This window comes from Ooceraea biroi, chromosome 13, assembly GCF_003672135.1.
Source record: "Ooceraea biroi isolate clonal line C1 chromosome 13, Obir_v5.4, whole genome shotgun sequence".
NCBI lineage: Eukaryota > Metazoa > Arthropoda > Insecta > Hymenoptera > Formicidae > Ooceraea > Ooceraea biroi.
The window spans coordinates 2,808,043-2,825,397 of record NC_039518.1 but is presented as its reverse complement, the minus strand read 5'-3'; the positions used below and the strand labels follow the sequence as shown (position 1 = coordinate 2,825,397).

Sequence of the window (17,355 nt, the reverse complement as noted above, 5' to 3'; positions counted from 1 at the left end):
TAGAACGCTGAAAAATAAGGTATATTTTACGAATTGTTTTTGGAGAAACTATACAGCGGATCATTATAAAACTTTGATGCATTTATTAGTACATGTTTAAAGATAAAAAAATTATTTTTTGATTTGAATATATCGCTTGTAGAGTCGTCCCTAGTGCAGCCGGCATTGCAAATTGGTGAGCATTCTCCTGCCTCCAAATTTCGTCTAAACTGAAAAATTGAAATATTCTCGTTATTTATGAATTCCCATCGTCGATGAACCAAAGAGAGAAGAAAAAAGTTGAAAAGTGCCAAAATGGTGGAGCTTAGAACACAAAAGTACGATTTTAGGCAAAGTTTTTGAACTTTTTCATGCAAAAATAATTGTTTAACTTAATGTTTTTATGAATATTAAAGGTTCATCGACGATGGGAATTCATAAATAACGAGAAAATATTTCAATTTTTCAGTTTGGATGAAATTTGGAGGCAGGAGAATGCTCACCAATTTACAGATGCCTCCAGGACGACCTCTACAGGCGATATATTCAAATCAAAAAATAATTTTTTTTATCTTTAAACATGTAGTAATAAATGCATCAAAGTTTTATAATGATCCGCTGTATAGTTTCTCCAAAAAATTCGTAAAATTATACCTTATTTTCAACGTTCTAAAGCAGGCTCCCCCTTAACGCGTACACCTAATATCGTTTTGAAATGTCAAGATTCTCCGTTTAGTAGCAACTTCGCGTTACAAGAGGAAAAGAGCCTTCTCTCGGAAAGTTTGTTTTTTACGTGATAATGCACACTCATTTGTTTTTTTTACATTTGTTTTAACAAAAAATCTAATTGCTTTAATCCTAATGTGAGCGTATCGAGCAATAGAATCGTTAAAATATTTATACGATTATGTGTAAAGAACAAGATATCGATCATCAGTTTGGCTTCAGAGTGGAGCCATGCTTCATTCATCATTTTGTTGTCCAAAATCAACGTTACTTATTTTACAATCGCGTAGATACGTTAAATTATATATGTATATACTTCAATTTCATCGTCGAGAGACACGGAAATAAAAGTGCGCGATGGGTGACTAAAAATGTCCATATTATCGTATAAAAACGCTCGCCGCTCTTCCTTCTCATCACAGTACACGATACTGAATTGTAAGATAATACACACTCACAGATAAGAATACGTGTAATACACATATACTATTAGTAATATTTACACAAGCATTCTACATACGCTTGGATGATGAAAACGTATTTCATTCTTAATTCGTTAAAACTTCGAATAAAAGTGTAATTGAATTTTTTTTCGTTTTGATACATTTTATTCCTGCGTTTTTTACTTTCGGTGCTTGCCGCTGTTCCGTGAATCGCAATTACCTCCTTATCGCCGGGATCTCCTGGCGCGCGGACCACCGCGGCCGCGTGAGTACGCGCGACCCCCCCTGGGCGACTTACCTGAGGACCCGGATTACGGTCCACCTTCTGCATGGACTTCTCATGATCCGCGTGCTCCTTCTCGTCCGCGTCGTCGATCAAATTGCTCATCTCGATGTCGTCGTCGTTGTCTATATCCGCCCACGCTTCCTCGACCGGCAATTTCTTGTCTTGCACGTTAGCCGCGTTGCCCGCGACCGTTGCAGTCTCCACCTTCACCTCCGTCTCGCGATTCTCCTCCTCCTCCGACTCGGTAGCGTCGGCTTCCAGCGGATCGTATTTCTCCTCCCCGTCCGACTTCTTCGGCGCCACGTTCGCGGCATCGACCTTATCCTCGATCGCCTCCTTGTCAAGGCGAGGAGGCGTGTCGGCCCCCTCGTCCTTGCCGTTATCGATCTTACGGCGCTTCCAGTTACCGTCGCACTCGTCCTAATCTCAACGCTTTCTCGTTCTACGAATGCAATATTACGATTGTAAAACTTGGGACTCGAGTATCTCTAACGTGACGTTCTTTTTTTCTCTCTTCGCGATTTCGTTTACCTCGGCCTTCGGTCTCCTTCGTCTCCGCAGCCGTCGTGTTCGACGTTAAGGACTTCACCTCCGACACGAAGTTGCGATAGTGGGTGATGCTGCGCAGGTGAGCGTTCATGTCTTCAGTCAGGAGCAGAATCGTCGGCAACGCTCGCAGTAGAATCCCTGAACTTCCTTCACCATGGATTTACCTGGACGATGGAATTTTTTGATAAAATTGCGAAGACGCACAAATAATGTACGCGTGTAAAATTGATTCACTGAACCGTACCGATAGCGATCTGATGCTGCGGCAATATTGTAAGACGGCACTTTGAACTTCCTCTCGTTCATATTTTCCGTGATATCCATTACGTACTCCTGCTCTCCCACGTCCTCCTCCTTATCGTTCTTCGCGTCGTGGCACACGTCCTTATCCTCGTCCTCCGCCGTGCGAACCTCGGCCTCTCCTTTCGCCAGTTTCTCTGCAAATATATTTCGTCAATTAGATTTATGATTTTATTAGGAGTTTGATTTAGTTTTGAGGGTTTTGCAACAGATGGCTGTAGTGTCAGTTTGTTCCAATAGCTGTTTCCGATAACTGTTGTTTCTTACGATGTGAACATTATCCATGACATTTAGTAGCATTATAGCAATAGATGCAATAACAGTCGCGTTTATATCATCGTAAAAATGCAACTTCCGATAGAGCATTTTCGACATGCGTTGCTTTTGGTTTTTAATCAAAAGAAAACTGCGGCTGACGGTTATAGAATTCTTGTGGAAACTTATGGTGACGCAGAATCACCATCAATTAAGACGTGTGAATACTGGTTTAGACGCTTTAAAAGTGGTGATACTGATGTGAAGACCAAAGAACGCTCGGACAACCAAGAAAGCTTGAAAATGCGGATTTGCAAGCATTATTGCACGAAAATCCAACACAATCCACTTCAGAACTTGCCAGAGCATTAAATGTTGATCGTACAACAGTTACCAAACATTTACATGAAATGGGAAAAGTTCAGAAAGAAGGGAAATGGGTTCGACATCAATTATCGGAAAGTGCCATTTGAACATTTGCATTTCGTTGATCGCCAGGCACAAAAAGAAGAGTCTTTTGTCTCGGATTGTTACTGGGGATGAAAAGTGGATCTATTTTGATAATCCGAAACGCGGAAAATCATGGGTGGATCCAGGCGAACCATCAACATCCACTCCGAGACGCAATATTCACGGTTCAAAAGTAATGCTCTGTATTTGGTGGGATAGTGTACTATGAGCTGTTAAATCCGCACGAGACTGTCACGGCTGATCGTTATCGACACCAATTGTACAAGTTGAAGCAAGCATTGGACGAAAAACGACCACCAATTGCGAGCAAACGACGGAAAGTGATTCTTCGTGACAACGCTCGACCTCACGTTGCGTTATCAGTGAAAGAAACACTATCAGAGCTTGAATGGCAAGTCTTCCCCGGACATTGCTCCATGCGATTATTATTTGTTCCGGTCGATGCAACACGCTTTAGAGGATACACACTTTGATAAGTTGGAAGAAGTGCGAAAATTCGTCGACGAATGGATCAACTGAAAAGAAGAGTCATTTTATCGTGGTGGAATCCATCTCTTGCCAGAGCATTAAATGTCGATCGTACAACAGTTGCCAAACATTCACATGAAATGGGAAAAATTCAGAAAGAAAGGAAATGGGTTCGACATCAATTATCGGAAAGTGCCATTTGAACATTTGCATTTCGTTGATCGCCAGGCAAAAAAAGAAGAGTCTTTTGTCTCGGATTGTTACTGGGGATGAAAAGTGGATCTATTTTGATAATCCGAAACGCAGAAAATCATGGGTGGATCCAGGCGAACCATCAACATCCACTCCGAGACGCAATATTCACGGTTCAAAAGTAATGCTCTGTATTTGGTGGGATAGTGTACTACGAGCTGTTAAATCCGCACGAGACTGTCACGGCTGATCGTTATCGACACCAATTGTACAAGTTGAAGCAAGCATTGGACGAAAAACGACCACCAATTGCAAGCAAACGACGGAAAGTGATTCTTCTTCGTGACAACGCTCGACCTCACGTTGCGTTATCAGTGAAACAAACACTATTAGAGCTTGAATGGCAAGTCTTCTCCGGACATTGCTCCATGCGATTATTATTTTTTCCGGTCGATGCAACACGCTTTAGAGGATACACACTTTCATAATTTCGAAGAAGTGCGAAAATTCGTCGACGAATGGATCGACTCAAAAGAAGAGTCATTTTATCGTGGTGGAATCCATCTCTTGCCAGAGCATTAAATGTTGATCGTACAACAGTTGCCAAACATTCACATGAAATGGGAAAAATTCAGAAAGAAGGGAAATGGGTTCGACATTAATTATCGGAAAGTGCCATTGCGAACCGGTTGAACATTTGCATTTCGTTGATCGCCAGGCACAAAAAGAAGAGTCTTTTGTCTCGGATTGTTACTGGGGATGAAAAGTGGATCTATTTTGATAATCTGAAACGCGGAAAATCATGGGTGGATCCAGGCGAACCATCAACATCCACTCCGAGACGCAATATTCACGGTTCAAAAGTAATGCTCTGTATTTGGTGGGATAGTGTACTATGAGCTGTTAAATCCGCACGAGACTGTCACGGCTGATCGTTATCGACACCAATTGTACAAGTTGAAGCAAGCATTGGACGAAAAACGACCACCAATTGCGAGCAAACGACGGAAAGTGATTCTTCTTCGTGTAACGCTCGACCTCACGTTGCGTTATCAGTGAAAGAAACACTATTAGAGCTTGAATGGCAAGTCTTCCCCGGACATTGCTCCATGGGATTATTATTTGTTCCGGTCGATGCAACACGCTTTAGAGGATACACACTTTGATAATTTCGAAGAAGTGCGAACATTCGTCGACGAATGGATCAACTGAAAAGAAGAGTCATTTTATCGTGGTGGAATTCATCTCTTGCCAGAGCATTAAATGTTGATCGTACAACAGTTGCCAAACATTCACATGAAATGGGAAAAATTCAGAAAGAAGGGAAATGGGTTCGACATCAATTATCGGAAAGTGCCATTTGAACATTTGCATTTCGTTGATCGCCAGGCACAAAAAGAAGAGTCTTTTGTCTCGGATTGTTACTGGGGATGAAAAGTGGATCTATTTTGATAATCCGAAACGCGGAAAATCATGGGTGGATCCAGGCGAACCATCAACATCCACTCCGAGACGCAATATTCACGGTTCAAAAGTAATGCTCTGTATTTGGTGGGATAGTGTACTATGAGCTGTTAAATCCGCACGAGACTGTCACGGCTGATCGTTATCGACACCAATTGTACAAGTTGAAGCAAGCATTGGACGAAAAACGACCACCAATTGCGAGCAAACGACGGAAAGTGATTCTTCTTCGTGTAACGCTCGACCTCACGTTGCGTTATCAGTGAAAGAAACACTATTAGAGCTTGAATGGCAAGTCTTCCCCGGACATTGCTCCATGGGATTATTATTTGTTCCGGTCGATGCAACACGCTTTAGAGGATACACACTTTGATAATTTCGAAGAAGTGCGAACATTCGTCGACGAATGGATCAACTGAAAAGAAGAGTCATTTTATCGTGGTGGAATTCATCTCTTGCCAGAGCATTAAATGTTGATCGTACAACAGTTGCCAAACATTCACATGAAATGGGAAAAATTCAGAAAGAAGGGAAATGGGTTCGACATCAATTATCGGAAAGTGCCATTTGAACATTTGCATTTCGTTGATCGCCAGGCAAAAAAAGAAGAGTCTTTTGTCTCGGATTGTTACTGGGGATGAAAAGTGGATCTATTTTGATAATCCGAAACGCGGAAAATCATGGGTGGATCCAGGCGAACCATCAACGTCCACTCCGAGACGCAATATTCACGGTTTAAAAGTAATGCTCTGTATTTGGTGGGATAGTGCACTACGAGCTGTTAAATCCGCACGAGACTGTCACGGCTGATCGTTATCGACACCAATTGTACAAGTTGAAGCAAGCATTGGACCAAAAACGACCACCAATTGCGAGCAAACGACGGAAAGTGATTCTTCTTCGTGACAACGCTCGACCTCACGTTGCGTTATCAGTGAAACAAACACTATTAGAGCTTGAATGGCAAGTCTTCTCCGGACATTGCTCCATGCGATTATTATTTGTTCCGGTCGATGCAACACGCTTTAGAGGATACACACTTTCATAATTTGGAAGAAGTGCGAAAAGTCGTCGACGAATGGATCGACTCAAAAGAAGAGTCATTTTATCGTGGTGGAATCCATCTCTTGCCAGAAAGATGGGAAAAAGTTATAGAAAACGAAGGAAAATATTGTGATTAAGGTATTCATTCATTATCATATTTAAATACATGCGTTTTTGAGCAAAAAAACCCTCAAAACTAAATCACACCCCTAATAATGCTTAAATATTTTGTCGATCAAACAATTTCTTACCTTTCTTTTTATTCTTCCGTTGTTCCTCGCACTGAACAGCGTTCTTCATGTGGGTAGGCGTTAGACAATGCTCGTCATATTCTATGCGAGAGGGGAATTCCTTCAGGCAAGGGAAGCAGCGGGGATGCAGAAATGTCTTCAGTTGCTGGTGCTTCTCGCTTTTCCTGTGCATAGACAGGGTGCCGTAAAAGTTCAGATCGCACATCGTGCAGTACTCTCTGACGTTGAAGTCTACAGAAACCTTTAAAAAATCATAATTATAAATACATTCCGCAAATCTATATTTGTACCTGAACTTTTTTAAGATACGATCCTTACTTTCTTGCCGCGCCGCTTCGAATTGTTCAAGCTGAGCTGCCGCTGCTCCTCGGCTACCCGCAACTCGTGCCTCATCAGATCAACCTTCAATTTGTACGACTCGTCCAGTTTGTCCATCATCAACTGATGCGCGCGTCCGCGTAGATGATTCTCGAAGGACTGCGGAAAAAAAGTGACAATTACCTTCTGCACCGCGAGTGGCTGACAGACTCTCGTCGATTTCATCGTCAATACGTACAAATCCGTCCCACATGTGCTTGTTGCAAATGTGGCAAAACATGTGACTCATCGGAACCTCGGCGTAACGGCTCTCGGCGTGTCTCGCCTCCGACTTCTTGCCGGTTGCCTTCGCGTTGTCCTTCTCGCTTTTGTCGGACGCCTCTTTCGTCTCTTTCAGCGCGGCGTCTTCGGCACCGGCAGACGTGTCCATCTTTCCCTCAGCGTCCTCTACTTTTTCATCTTCAGTGTTCTCCAGTTTTGGGACTACTTCCTCCGCCTCTCCCTTCTCGTCCTTCCAATCTCGTTTCTTATCCTCGGTATTATCGGCGTCATCACTGTTCATTACAAATAACCGACGTTAAAATAAAGTTCTCGCGTTTATTTTTTTTAAATAAGTTCTTTGATTAATCTGAATAGTTAATCACATTGTGACTCCCAAACTTCCCAATAACTTTAAATTCCGACTATGAACTCATGATTCATGTACGTGAAACATTTCTCGTTAATGATAACGTGAAAAAAAATTAGGTTGACGTTCGTATATAGAAGCATGTAAGAAGATGTAGTTTGTACATCTTAGAAATATAGAAATACGTTCTCGCCGATAGGATCGATATTCGTCAAAATGCATTTTGATGAAGAAGAAATTAGAAAAAGCAACAGCTAAATTTTGGCATCCGGCTAATGCCTGATTTATCGCTGCTTATATAAAATATAAGCTAACAAGTTAAATCAATATCAAGATATTGAATAAACGTATAATTAAAAGACAAGAGTGGCCAATTTCTGAGACTGATGCTATATTATAGTATATAGTTACGATAAGAAATATGTATGCATCTGTGTGTGTGTATATATACATATACAGGGTGTTTCCTAAGTAAGTAGAAAAACTTAAGGAGGATATTCCTTGGCTTATTTTAAGAAGAAAAGGTCATATAAACATATGTCCTAAACTGCTTTGTTTTCCAAAAAAAAGTACATCACTGTTTTCGTTCACTTTTCGTTTATTATAGAACAGTTTGTATTATTGCAAATGAAACAAATGAAAAACAATAGTAACCAAAAAGAAAAATTATAACGAAAAAGAAAATAGTAACTAAAAAGAAAAATAATAACATCACAGTAACTGCTGAAAATGTCCACCTGCAGCCATGATACACGCCTCGACTCTCCTTTCCATTGATTGACGTACACGCTCAAAAATACCTGGAGTGTTACGTATTCTTTCACATCCATCTATTATGCGATTTCTGAGATCTTCTTCATTTTGAATAGGTGTAGCGTAAACTAAAGATTTAAGCTGTCCCCATAGAAAAAAATCCACTGGATTTAAGTCTGGGGATCTTGCAGGCCATAAATGGTTTGGTCTTTGAGTACCTCGACCGATCCATCGATTGGCAAACTTCCTGTTCAAAAATTGACCATCCCCACCGCTGTTGACTCGTACTGCAAAAGCACGCTATCCGAAAAGTGAACGAAAACAGTGATGTACTTTTTTGGAAAACAAAGCAGTTTAGGACATATGTTTATATGACCTTTTCTTCTTAAAATAAGCCAAGGAATATCCTCCTTAAGTCTGTCTACTTACTTAGGAAACACCCTGTATATGTATGCATATATGTATAGGTATATATAAAATGTATGTAGAGTTAATTTACATTTATATATATATATATATATATGTATACACATATATACACGACACATAGATCGGAGAGACTGAGACTTACTGAAAATTTGAAGGAACTATACCAATCACAGGTAATCAGGAGCTTACCTTTTTGGAACAGATGGTTCTGCTTTTTCAGTATCAGTCTTAACATCTTGCTGTTCCTTTTTGGCAGTCTGATTTTGTTTAGAGGCAGGAATTGGTTTAGAAGATTTATCGTTGCGATGTTGGATTTGGTTTCCGTTCATACGTTGACTGCCAGACTGGGGTGCACGAGATTGTTGTGCGGATGGGCCACGTCGCCCAGCGGGGCCATCTCGGGCGCGATTGCCCATCTAGTCAGTAGTAGAGGTCAAACGACCAAAAAGCAGAAGTCATGAGAAGTATCTGATGTAATAGTGATTCTTCTCAAATTGAAACACTGGTTCTAGAAACCATCTTTGGAGATTTGGGGGGAGAGAACAGTTCTACGGTCGATAAACGGAGGCAGGACCGAACCAGTAAAATGTCGAAGCTGTCCCTTCCACTTCCACGCCGAGTATAGAAGGATTTAGGGGAAAATCTGTGCATCCCGAGTCGTATGTATCGAGTCGTGGATGCATCGTGTACGTAAAGTACGATCGCAACGATCATAGTTATAAAACAGTTCGATATAACTACTTATCTGCTAAAAATATTTGGGCAAAACTCAGTGAATATTAATGAACCTGAAGAAGAAGTTAAAATCAAGTGAAATGCGCAATTGTGTGTATAAGCAGTAGCAGTTTTGAATAAAGAGTGCAACCACATTGGTCTTAGTATCGTAATAGTGAACAGAAGACTCCAGGTTTGCAGATTGTTGTAAAACGAGGCAATGTCAGCTTTAAAATTCGGTCGGTGCAAAACCTTCAGAATCAGCGTCCAGTAATAAATTGAAAATTCTGAAGTGTTCTGAGACCGACACGTCTTTCAACAGTGCTCTTTCAACGAATTTCTTACGGACGATGGCTTTGGAGTGGCTTCGCTTCAGACAACGCTGAATCGTCAATAACGTCAGAATTATTTATATCTTAGTAATTTCGCAGGACGTACGTGTTAATCGACTGAACGATACAGCCTACTTAACCGATCGGTTTCAAGAAGACGGAATTTATAACGTTTGCCATGAAATTAAGATAAATCGTGCCCGCGCAAGAAAGCGTGGACTAAGCATCGTTATTTCGCAATTCCTGTTTACGATACGGAGGAGGATCGTAAGCAAGCGTTAAAAGTGTAACGTTATCGCGTCTGCTTACGTGGTAAATCGTATATAAAATCGCTTACCTTGTACGGTTGGGGACGCGTGTTCTTCAAGGGGTGCCGCGTCGTTCGATCATTGAACCGTCCGGATGAATAGTTCTGTTGACTCGGATAGTTCGACCCTGGTCCGGAGTAATTATTTCCAAAGCTCATCAGAGACGGTACCTGCTTTCACACGTAACAACAGATTAGAGCAGCAATTTAGGACAGCGAGTCGACAATTTTCGAAGCAGTCTCATACTTGGGGTTGCACTTCCTGCTGGCTGCGAAGTAGATTTGTCAGGAGGTTGCTGGCGATTGCCAGCTGCGCTTGCGGCGACGCCAGGGAGAGATTGTTATTAGGCGTGGGCAGGATTCCTCTGCCAGGCATCATGCCGCCTTCCCAGGGATTCATTCCGCTCATGCCGCTGCTCCCACTCATCCCTCCACCCATATTATTCCCCATGCCGCTGTTATTCATGTTGCTGCTAATACGATTGCCACCTCCGCCACCTCCGCCGCCTCCACTACTCCGGTTGAAATTCCCTCGATTACCGAAGGAATCTCTCTTCACTCCTCGATTAAACGACATTGTGCTCCTAGTACTGATGAATGTTTCAACACAATTAATCCCTCGTTTTTTGTTTGCACTTTTATGTTTATACAGGGTGACTCAGAACGCTCTTTAAAAAATTTAGTCTTTTGTTTTCTCCCTTTTTCTTTTTTGTCTGTTTTCACAGACAAGAATTCAGAATTTAATTATAAATATGTCCTGTGCGTAAGAATACCTCTTATTTATATGACGGGAGCATTGCTACGTCGGTAGAAATGCAAAATCAGTACGAAATGAGACTCATGAGACGGGGATGACGAAGACATGTATACAATGCATGGGTGCGTACATATTATCGAAAACGAATTAAATGGGACCCTATCTCACGTGAAATAGTACATGCGAATACTTAATAAATAACGTAAAGTATAAAAACTCGCGTGTGATTGATTTGTTTGACTGATTATGCCGGAGCAACGTGGCGGATAAACATTCGTGCGAGTATCTCCACAATTTGCAACTCCTAACCGATTTCACATTTCTATAATGGTCAATAGGGTCAGATTTATCACAATATATTTATATATTACGGGGAACTCCAAGTTTACTCACCACGGCGAAGGTAACGATCACGATGTACGAAAAAGCCAACACAAACTCACAATGGACTCCGATCCGGACGCAAATGAACGCAAGCGAACGATTGCAAATGGTGGACCGTTCATTACCATTAACAATGAAACAAGATAGACAACCATATGTTGTAAAATATTTCCCCTAGAAGCTAGGAACGTTTTCGAGTTCTAAAAGGGACCGCGAGAGGCAGCAGGGGCTTTCGTCCCGTTTGAAGAGAGTCATGTTTCTAGTTGATGCATTCATCACGGTTGTATTTAGCCCATTGACATAGGAATATATAGACCACGGTCTTGTATACAGGTCTGGAAACTTCAGAGGTGGAGATGGATCATTTTGTGTCGCTTTTTATTTCTTTAGTAGCCACTAGAGGCGTTGCGATCGATGTTCGCAGGCGGACGAGGGACGTCAGAGGCTGGGGGAATATCTGTCCGTCTTTATTCCACTCGCAGTCTTCACAAAACAATATGATAAATTAATAACGCTTTAAATAATTTAAGACTATAAATGAATTAGTGAAATATGTATATGAAATAAAATTGAGTTTTTAATCTCAAAATTAAGTGTGAATAAAAACGAATCCTTCCGTGATGGAAAAAAATGTAATAAAATTTGTTGAAATGTATTTGAAACTCTCTGTCAATTGACCTCGATTCATTAACATTTCATCATAAATTTTTATATTTTATTAGAAATTTTCGTATTTTATTAGAAATTTTATATCTAATATTCCAAAAGTTTGAAAATTTATGATGAAATCATAATGAACCGGGATCAATTGATAGAGATTTTCAAACACATTTTAGCAAAATTTTATTATATTTTTTCCATCAGGATTTTATGTTTAAATCTGTCCTTTATCTTTTTATTTTATTTTTCCGGGTAATAGCTTTTTCCCACTTTTTCCAAGTAACAATGTCTTTCGGCACTCGAAATAAAGAACGTTTCTGCTCGGTTCTACCGCCGGTCTTGCGATTCGGTACCGCACACCATTTCGTCATTTCAATAACTTTTGTAGTCAATAACCATTTTTCAATAAGAGTCATGAACACACGTGGGTTCTTATCTCCGGTTTTTCAGGTTATATTTATCTGCGGACATCGATGACAGCGACGAGTAGTGGTTATGCTAGAAACTAAATGTGTCTTCAAAAAGCGGCCATACTCCCACCACTGAAATTAGAGGTAGTTTCCAGACCTGTATGTAAGACCGTGATATGGACGGAGCCTATGCTACGAACTTAGGCAAGGGGGGTTATGAGATTTGCGGTAAGGAGAGGCTGCTGGCAAATCGGGCGAGTTCGGTTGTTCTCGACATCGCCCGAATGATACTTGATAAAGTTTTGTAAAGTTATGATACTGAAATTACATGTATGATGAGTTATTGTGTTGTGTCGGAATGTAGCAATCGCATTAATGCAAAAAGGAAAAATTGGCAACAACTTATGAAAGAAAATGATCCGAAAATTTCTTTTCATCTGTAAGTAAAATACATACAATTGTAGGTTATACACAATGCCGGTAAAACGTTTCAGGTATTGTTATGTGTTTATTATTACATTCATATGAGTAATTGTTCGATAACAGTTTTTCATTTATAGTTGTTATAATTCATATATTTAATAATAATAGTATATACGATTTGACTATATATATATATTTATTATTAAATATATGAATTAATAAAAACTAAATGAAAAACTGTTATTGAACAATTGTTCAATATGAATATAATAAAAACAAGCCAAAATTCTTTCTTAACACCGCCAGTAGATAATTTCAGTAAACGAGTACGATTAATATTCGACACAACTGGCTATAATTCTCTTTATTAGAACGACGTTTCGACCATACGGGATGTGGTCCTCTTCAGTAGGTGACAATGTTACATCTAAATAACGTTAAAAATATAATAATTAAATAAGATTGTCTTTCGGTGCCGCCATTACTCGGTCTAGGTGTATAATCAAGCCAAAATTCTTTCTTAACACAATAATAATAAATTTAAATAATAATAAACACATAACAATATCTGAAACGTTTTACCGGCATTGTGTATAACCTACAATTGTATGTTTTACTTACAGATGAAAAGAAATTTTCGGACCATTATTTTCTTTCATAAGTTGTTGCCAATTTTTCCTTTTTGCATTAAGGGGAAGCTGGAGTTGCTATTGAACTATTTTTTCACTATAGCGATGGTAATTGCAGTTTCGAAAATTCTCTTTATTGCTTGTGCAGAATAAAAAATCCTTTTCCACAAATGAAGTATAGCTAGAAAGAAAGTCCGCTCTACAGGACTTTATATTCAAAATGGAAAAAAGTTAAAAACTTACATTTGTCTTTTTTTAACTTTTTTTCCATTTTGAATATAAAATCCTGTAGAGCGGACTTTCTTTCTATCTATACTTCATTTGTGGAAAAGGATTTTTTATTCTGTACAAGCAATAAAGAGAATTTTCGAAACTGCAATTACTATCACTATAGTGAAAAAATAGTTTACTAGCAACTCCAGGATCACCTTAAGGGGAAGCTGAAGTTGCTAGTGAACTATTTTTTCACTATAGCGATGGTAATTGCAGTTTCGAAAATTCTCTCTATTGCTTGTGTACTTGTGTTCACTAGCAACTCCAGCATCCCCTTAATGCGATTGCTACATTCCGACACAACACAATAACTCATCGTACATATATATATATACAGGGTGGCCCATTTTAATTTATACAGTCGATTTTTTAAAAACCTAAAAGAGATACGAAAAAATGTTTCAGACAGACATGTCACGATTTCGAGGGGGACATAAGATGATACCATTGATTTGACCTTGAATAGTCGTTTGAAGGTCACGCGAAGATCACCTTCAATTTCTTAAATTGAAACCCCAACTTTTTATTGCAGATTCTTATTCTCCATCGAAAAGTAAGTAACTTTTGTCTGAAACATTTTTCCGAAAAATGTCATCTTATGTCCTTAAACTGTCCTCAAAACTCATCTTGAAGATCATTTTAAGGACATAAGATGACATTTTTCGGAAAAATGTTTCAGACAAAAGTTACTTACTTTTCGATGGAGAATAAGAATCTGCAATAAAAAGTTGGGGTTTCAATTTAAGAAATTGAAGGTGATCTTCGCGTGACCTTCAAACGACTATTCAAGGTCAAACCAATAGTATCATCTTATGTCCCCCTCGAAATCGTGACATGTCTGTCTGAAACATTTTTTCGTATCTCTTTTAGTTTTTTAAAAAATCGACTGTATAAATTAAAATGGGCCACCCTGTATATATCACTAGCGGAACCGAACATACCCGAACAGCCGAAGTTACACGAAGTGCCAGTGCTCTCCCCTTACCGCTAATCTGGCTTCCCCTCGTAAAAGGCCCGTCCATATATTCTTATGTCAATGATTTAGCCAAGTACATGTGGCTTAACCTAATTATGTGCTGTCAAAACGGAAATATCAATGTGCAGTGACAATGTTTAGCAATATGCTACTCGGACACGATTACATGCGATGAATGATTTTATTTGACATGACAAAATGTAAAATGTGAACTGAGTAAACGCGGAACGATGAGAATTCGAGATCTCGACGCACCGACTATCAATACTCGCGACACGTAAGTTCACGTCTGCTCAAATCCGCTCGAACTGGTCCCTGCGAATCCGCAAAATTACGACGCGTTGTTACACGATAACATGGAGGAAAAGTCGCCTACGATTACGAGAAAAAGACTCGATTATGACGGCAAACTCATCTTAGCGCCCATGGTGCGCATCGGAACCCTTCCGATGCGTTTGCTCGCTCTGGACTACGGCGCGGACATAGTTTACACGGAAGAACTAATCGATAGGAAATTACTTCGTTCGATCCGTCGAGAGAATGGTAAAATATGAATTTTTTTCTTCAAGATCGAAACAATCGAAATAAAAATTTAATTAAACAACGCGTTGAAATTGCGCCATTAATTTTGTATAGATACCCAATCCCATGCCCCGTCGCCAGGATTTCTTGCAATTGCAGCTTGACTTAGTTCATACAATTAATTTTTGCTCTTGAACTTTCAAATCCAATCCTGAATCTACCGTGACCCTTAACTTGTCCCTTAATCTGCCTTCAAGTCTTTAGAACTTATTCAATGCTGTTATTTAATTCGCAGATGTGCTTGGCACAACGGACTTCATTGACAAGACTGATGGTACAGTGGTGTTCCGTACCTGTCCTCGGGAACGGGAACACGTGGTTCTCCAAATCGGTACGTCCGACCCGGCGAGGGCAGCCGCGGTCGCTCGCATGGTGGAGAAAGACGTTGCCGGCATCGACGTTAATATGGGTTGCCCGAAAAAATTTTCGATGCTCGGAGGCATGGGTGCTGCTCTGCTTAGCGAGCCGCAGAAAGCGACCGAAATTTTGCGGAAGCTGGTCGAGACCGTGGGCACACCGATTACTTGCAAAATACGCGTTCTACCTGACCTCGAGGGGACGCTGCGACTCTGCAGTACTCTCGCCGCCTCTGGTATCGCAGCCATTGCCGTGCATGGCCGCACGACTGACGAGAGACCGCAGCATCCTAATCGCAATCACGTTATCAAACGGATCGCGGAGCACCTCTCGATACCGGTTATCGCAAATGGCGGATCTAAGGATATTCAGAGACACTCCGACATACTCAGGTAACGCCTTGGCACGTATGTACGCCGGAGGGGAAATTTTCATTGATTTAATTTGTCGAACAAACTAAATCCCGCAGGTTTAAGGAAGAAACGAACTGTAGTAGCATAATGCTGGCACGTGCAGCCGAGTGGAACTGCTCTGTGTTTCGTAAGGAAGGCCCGCTCCCAATGGAAGACGTCATAAAGTCGTACCTGAAACACGCGGTCGACTGCGACAATTCACCTTCCAATACGAAGTACTGCGTGCAGAATATTCTCAGGGAGCTTCAGGACTCGCCCCTAGGTAGAAAGTTCCTTGACGCGCAAACTTTGGAACAAATATGGTGGGTATTTCTATTTCGTAGTTCATTCAGCTTCTTCTATCCGTGTTAAATGAGATCTTCTTTCAGCGATATATGGGACATGGGTGATTATTGTCGGTTTAAAAGTAAAGAATTTCGAGACAAGGGTCTGCTAGGTCGGTTTCAAGTGACACCACTGACGCTCCATGCAGAGACGAGGGACGGCCGTACTTCTCAGAAGAGAAAAATTTACGAGGAGGATGTGTTTGTTATGCGCTGTGCCTTCTTGAGGGGCAGTTATATGACCGATTCGGAGTTGCCAAAAACTAGATTACTCAAGTGGACCAAGGAGAATCGTAAGAAGATGCCAACGTACGATACTCGGCGAGAGGACAAACTGTTCTGCTCCGTGGTTACCGTCGACGGTAAAAAGTATGGCTCCTCCTTCTGGTACGTGTGAATTTATTATGTACATGTATACGGGGGTTAAAGCACCCCAATTGTGAGAGGCAAGGGGAACTCACGCTAATAAAGCACCCCAAAGGGATGAAAGCCCCGTCACGTCCACGTCGTTCATCCTGGGTCACGCTAAGCACGGGAAAATGCGTGTCGATCAGTCTGGAGCTGGTTGACTGTCAAACAGAATCAGTCCAGATAACGGATAGGAACAGCATACACGCACGCGCGCGCACGCACACACACACACACACACACACAGAGGTGGAAGGTAGTGTGGAGTCGCAAAATACGCAGACTGTACGGGGGTGGACGCTTTTTACTTAAATTATAAAATATACTTTGGAACACTGTAACTCACTGAAAAATGGTCCAATTGCAAAAAACAAAAAACCGTTGTATTCGTCTCATTGTCAGCTACAACTTCTACTTTGAGAAAAAAATCGACTTCCATTTAAACAAATGGTCGCCATGATAAAATCTCTAAAGTGGCGCCATCTACAATTAAATTGATAATATCATCATCTTGCCCCCTCGAAGCCATACAACTTTTGTCTGAAACATTTTTCTGTATCTACCATATTCTTCGAGAAATCTTAATGCATTATTTAAAATGGGACACCCTGTATACAGTTGAAAAAATATTTTTTTCTTCTACTTCTTCATTATAATCTTTCCTTTTTCAGGGAAAAAAATAAAAAGTGGGCCGAACAAGGCGCCGCTTTGGTGTGTCTCTGTTTCCTAGGTGTTATCGATGAGGAAAGTCTTACTGCTGGCGGTAACATTCCTCCCCGATGATATTCGTTTTGTCATGTCTATTCAGTGTATAACAAAATGAAAATAAAGACTCAGCGAATTGTCAATTA

The 17,355-nt window shown here is 40.6% G+C and overlaps 2 protein-coding genes across 2 annotated transcripts; one reads left to right on the top strand and one right to left on the bottom strand.

Moving 5' to 3' along the window:
• Positions 1–1,290: 1,290 nt before the first annotated feature.
• LOC105279593 (zinc finger protein on ecdysone puffs) lies at positions 1,291–11,180 on the bottom strand. Its single transcript, XM_026974497.1, is given in 13 exon segments — positions 1,291–1,446; positions 1,449–1,854; positions 1,928–2,091; positions 2,094–2,147; positions 2,228–2,247; positions 2,249–2,420; positions 6,429–6,669; positions 6,747–6,905; positions 6,985–7,300; positions 8,746–8,972; positions 9,940–10,083; positions 10,157–10,499; positions 11,060–11,180. Coding segments are annotated over 12 exon segments (2,307 nt in total). The 5' UTR covers positions 10,487–10,499; positions 11,060–11,180; the 3' UTR covers positions 1,291–1,372.
• Positions 11,181–14,441: 3,261 nt separating this feature from the next.
• On the top strand, positions 14,442–17,355 carry LOC105279597 (tRNA-dihydrouridine(20) synthase [NAD(P)+]-like). Its single transcript, XM_011339469.3, has 5 exons — positions 14,442–14,964; positions 15,239–15,752; positions 15,830–16,075; positions 16,142–16,483; positions 17,176–17,355. The coding sequence occupies exons 1-5, from the start codon at positions 14,778–14,780 to the stop codon at positions 17,285–17,287; spliced, it is 1,401 nt and encodes a 466-aa protein (XP_011337771.1). The 5' UTR covers positions 14,442–14,777; the 3' UTR covers positions 17,288–17,355.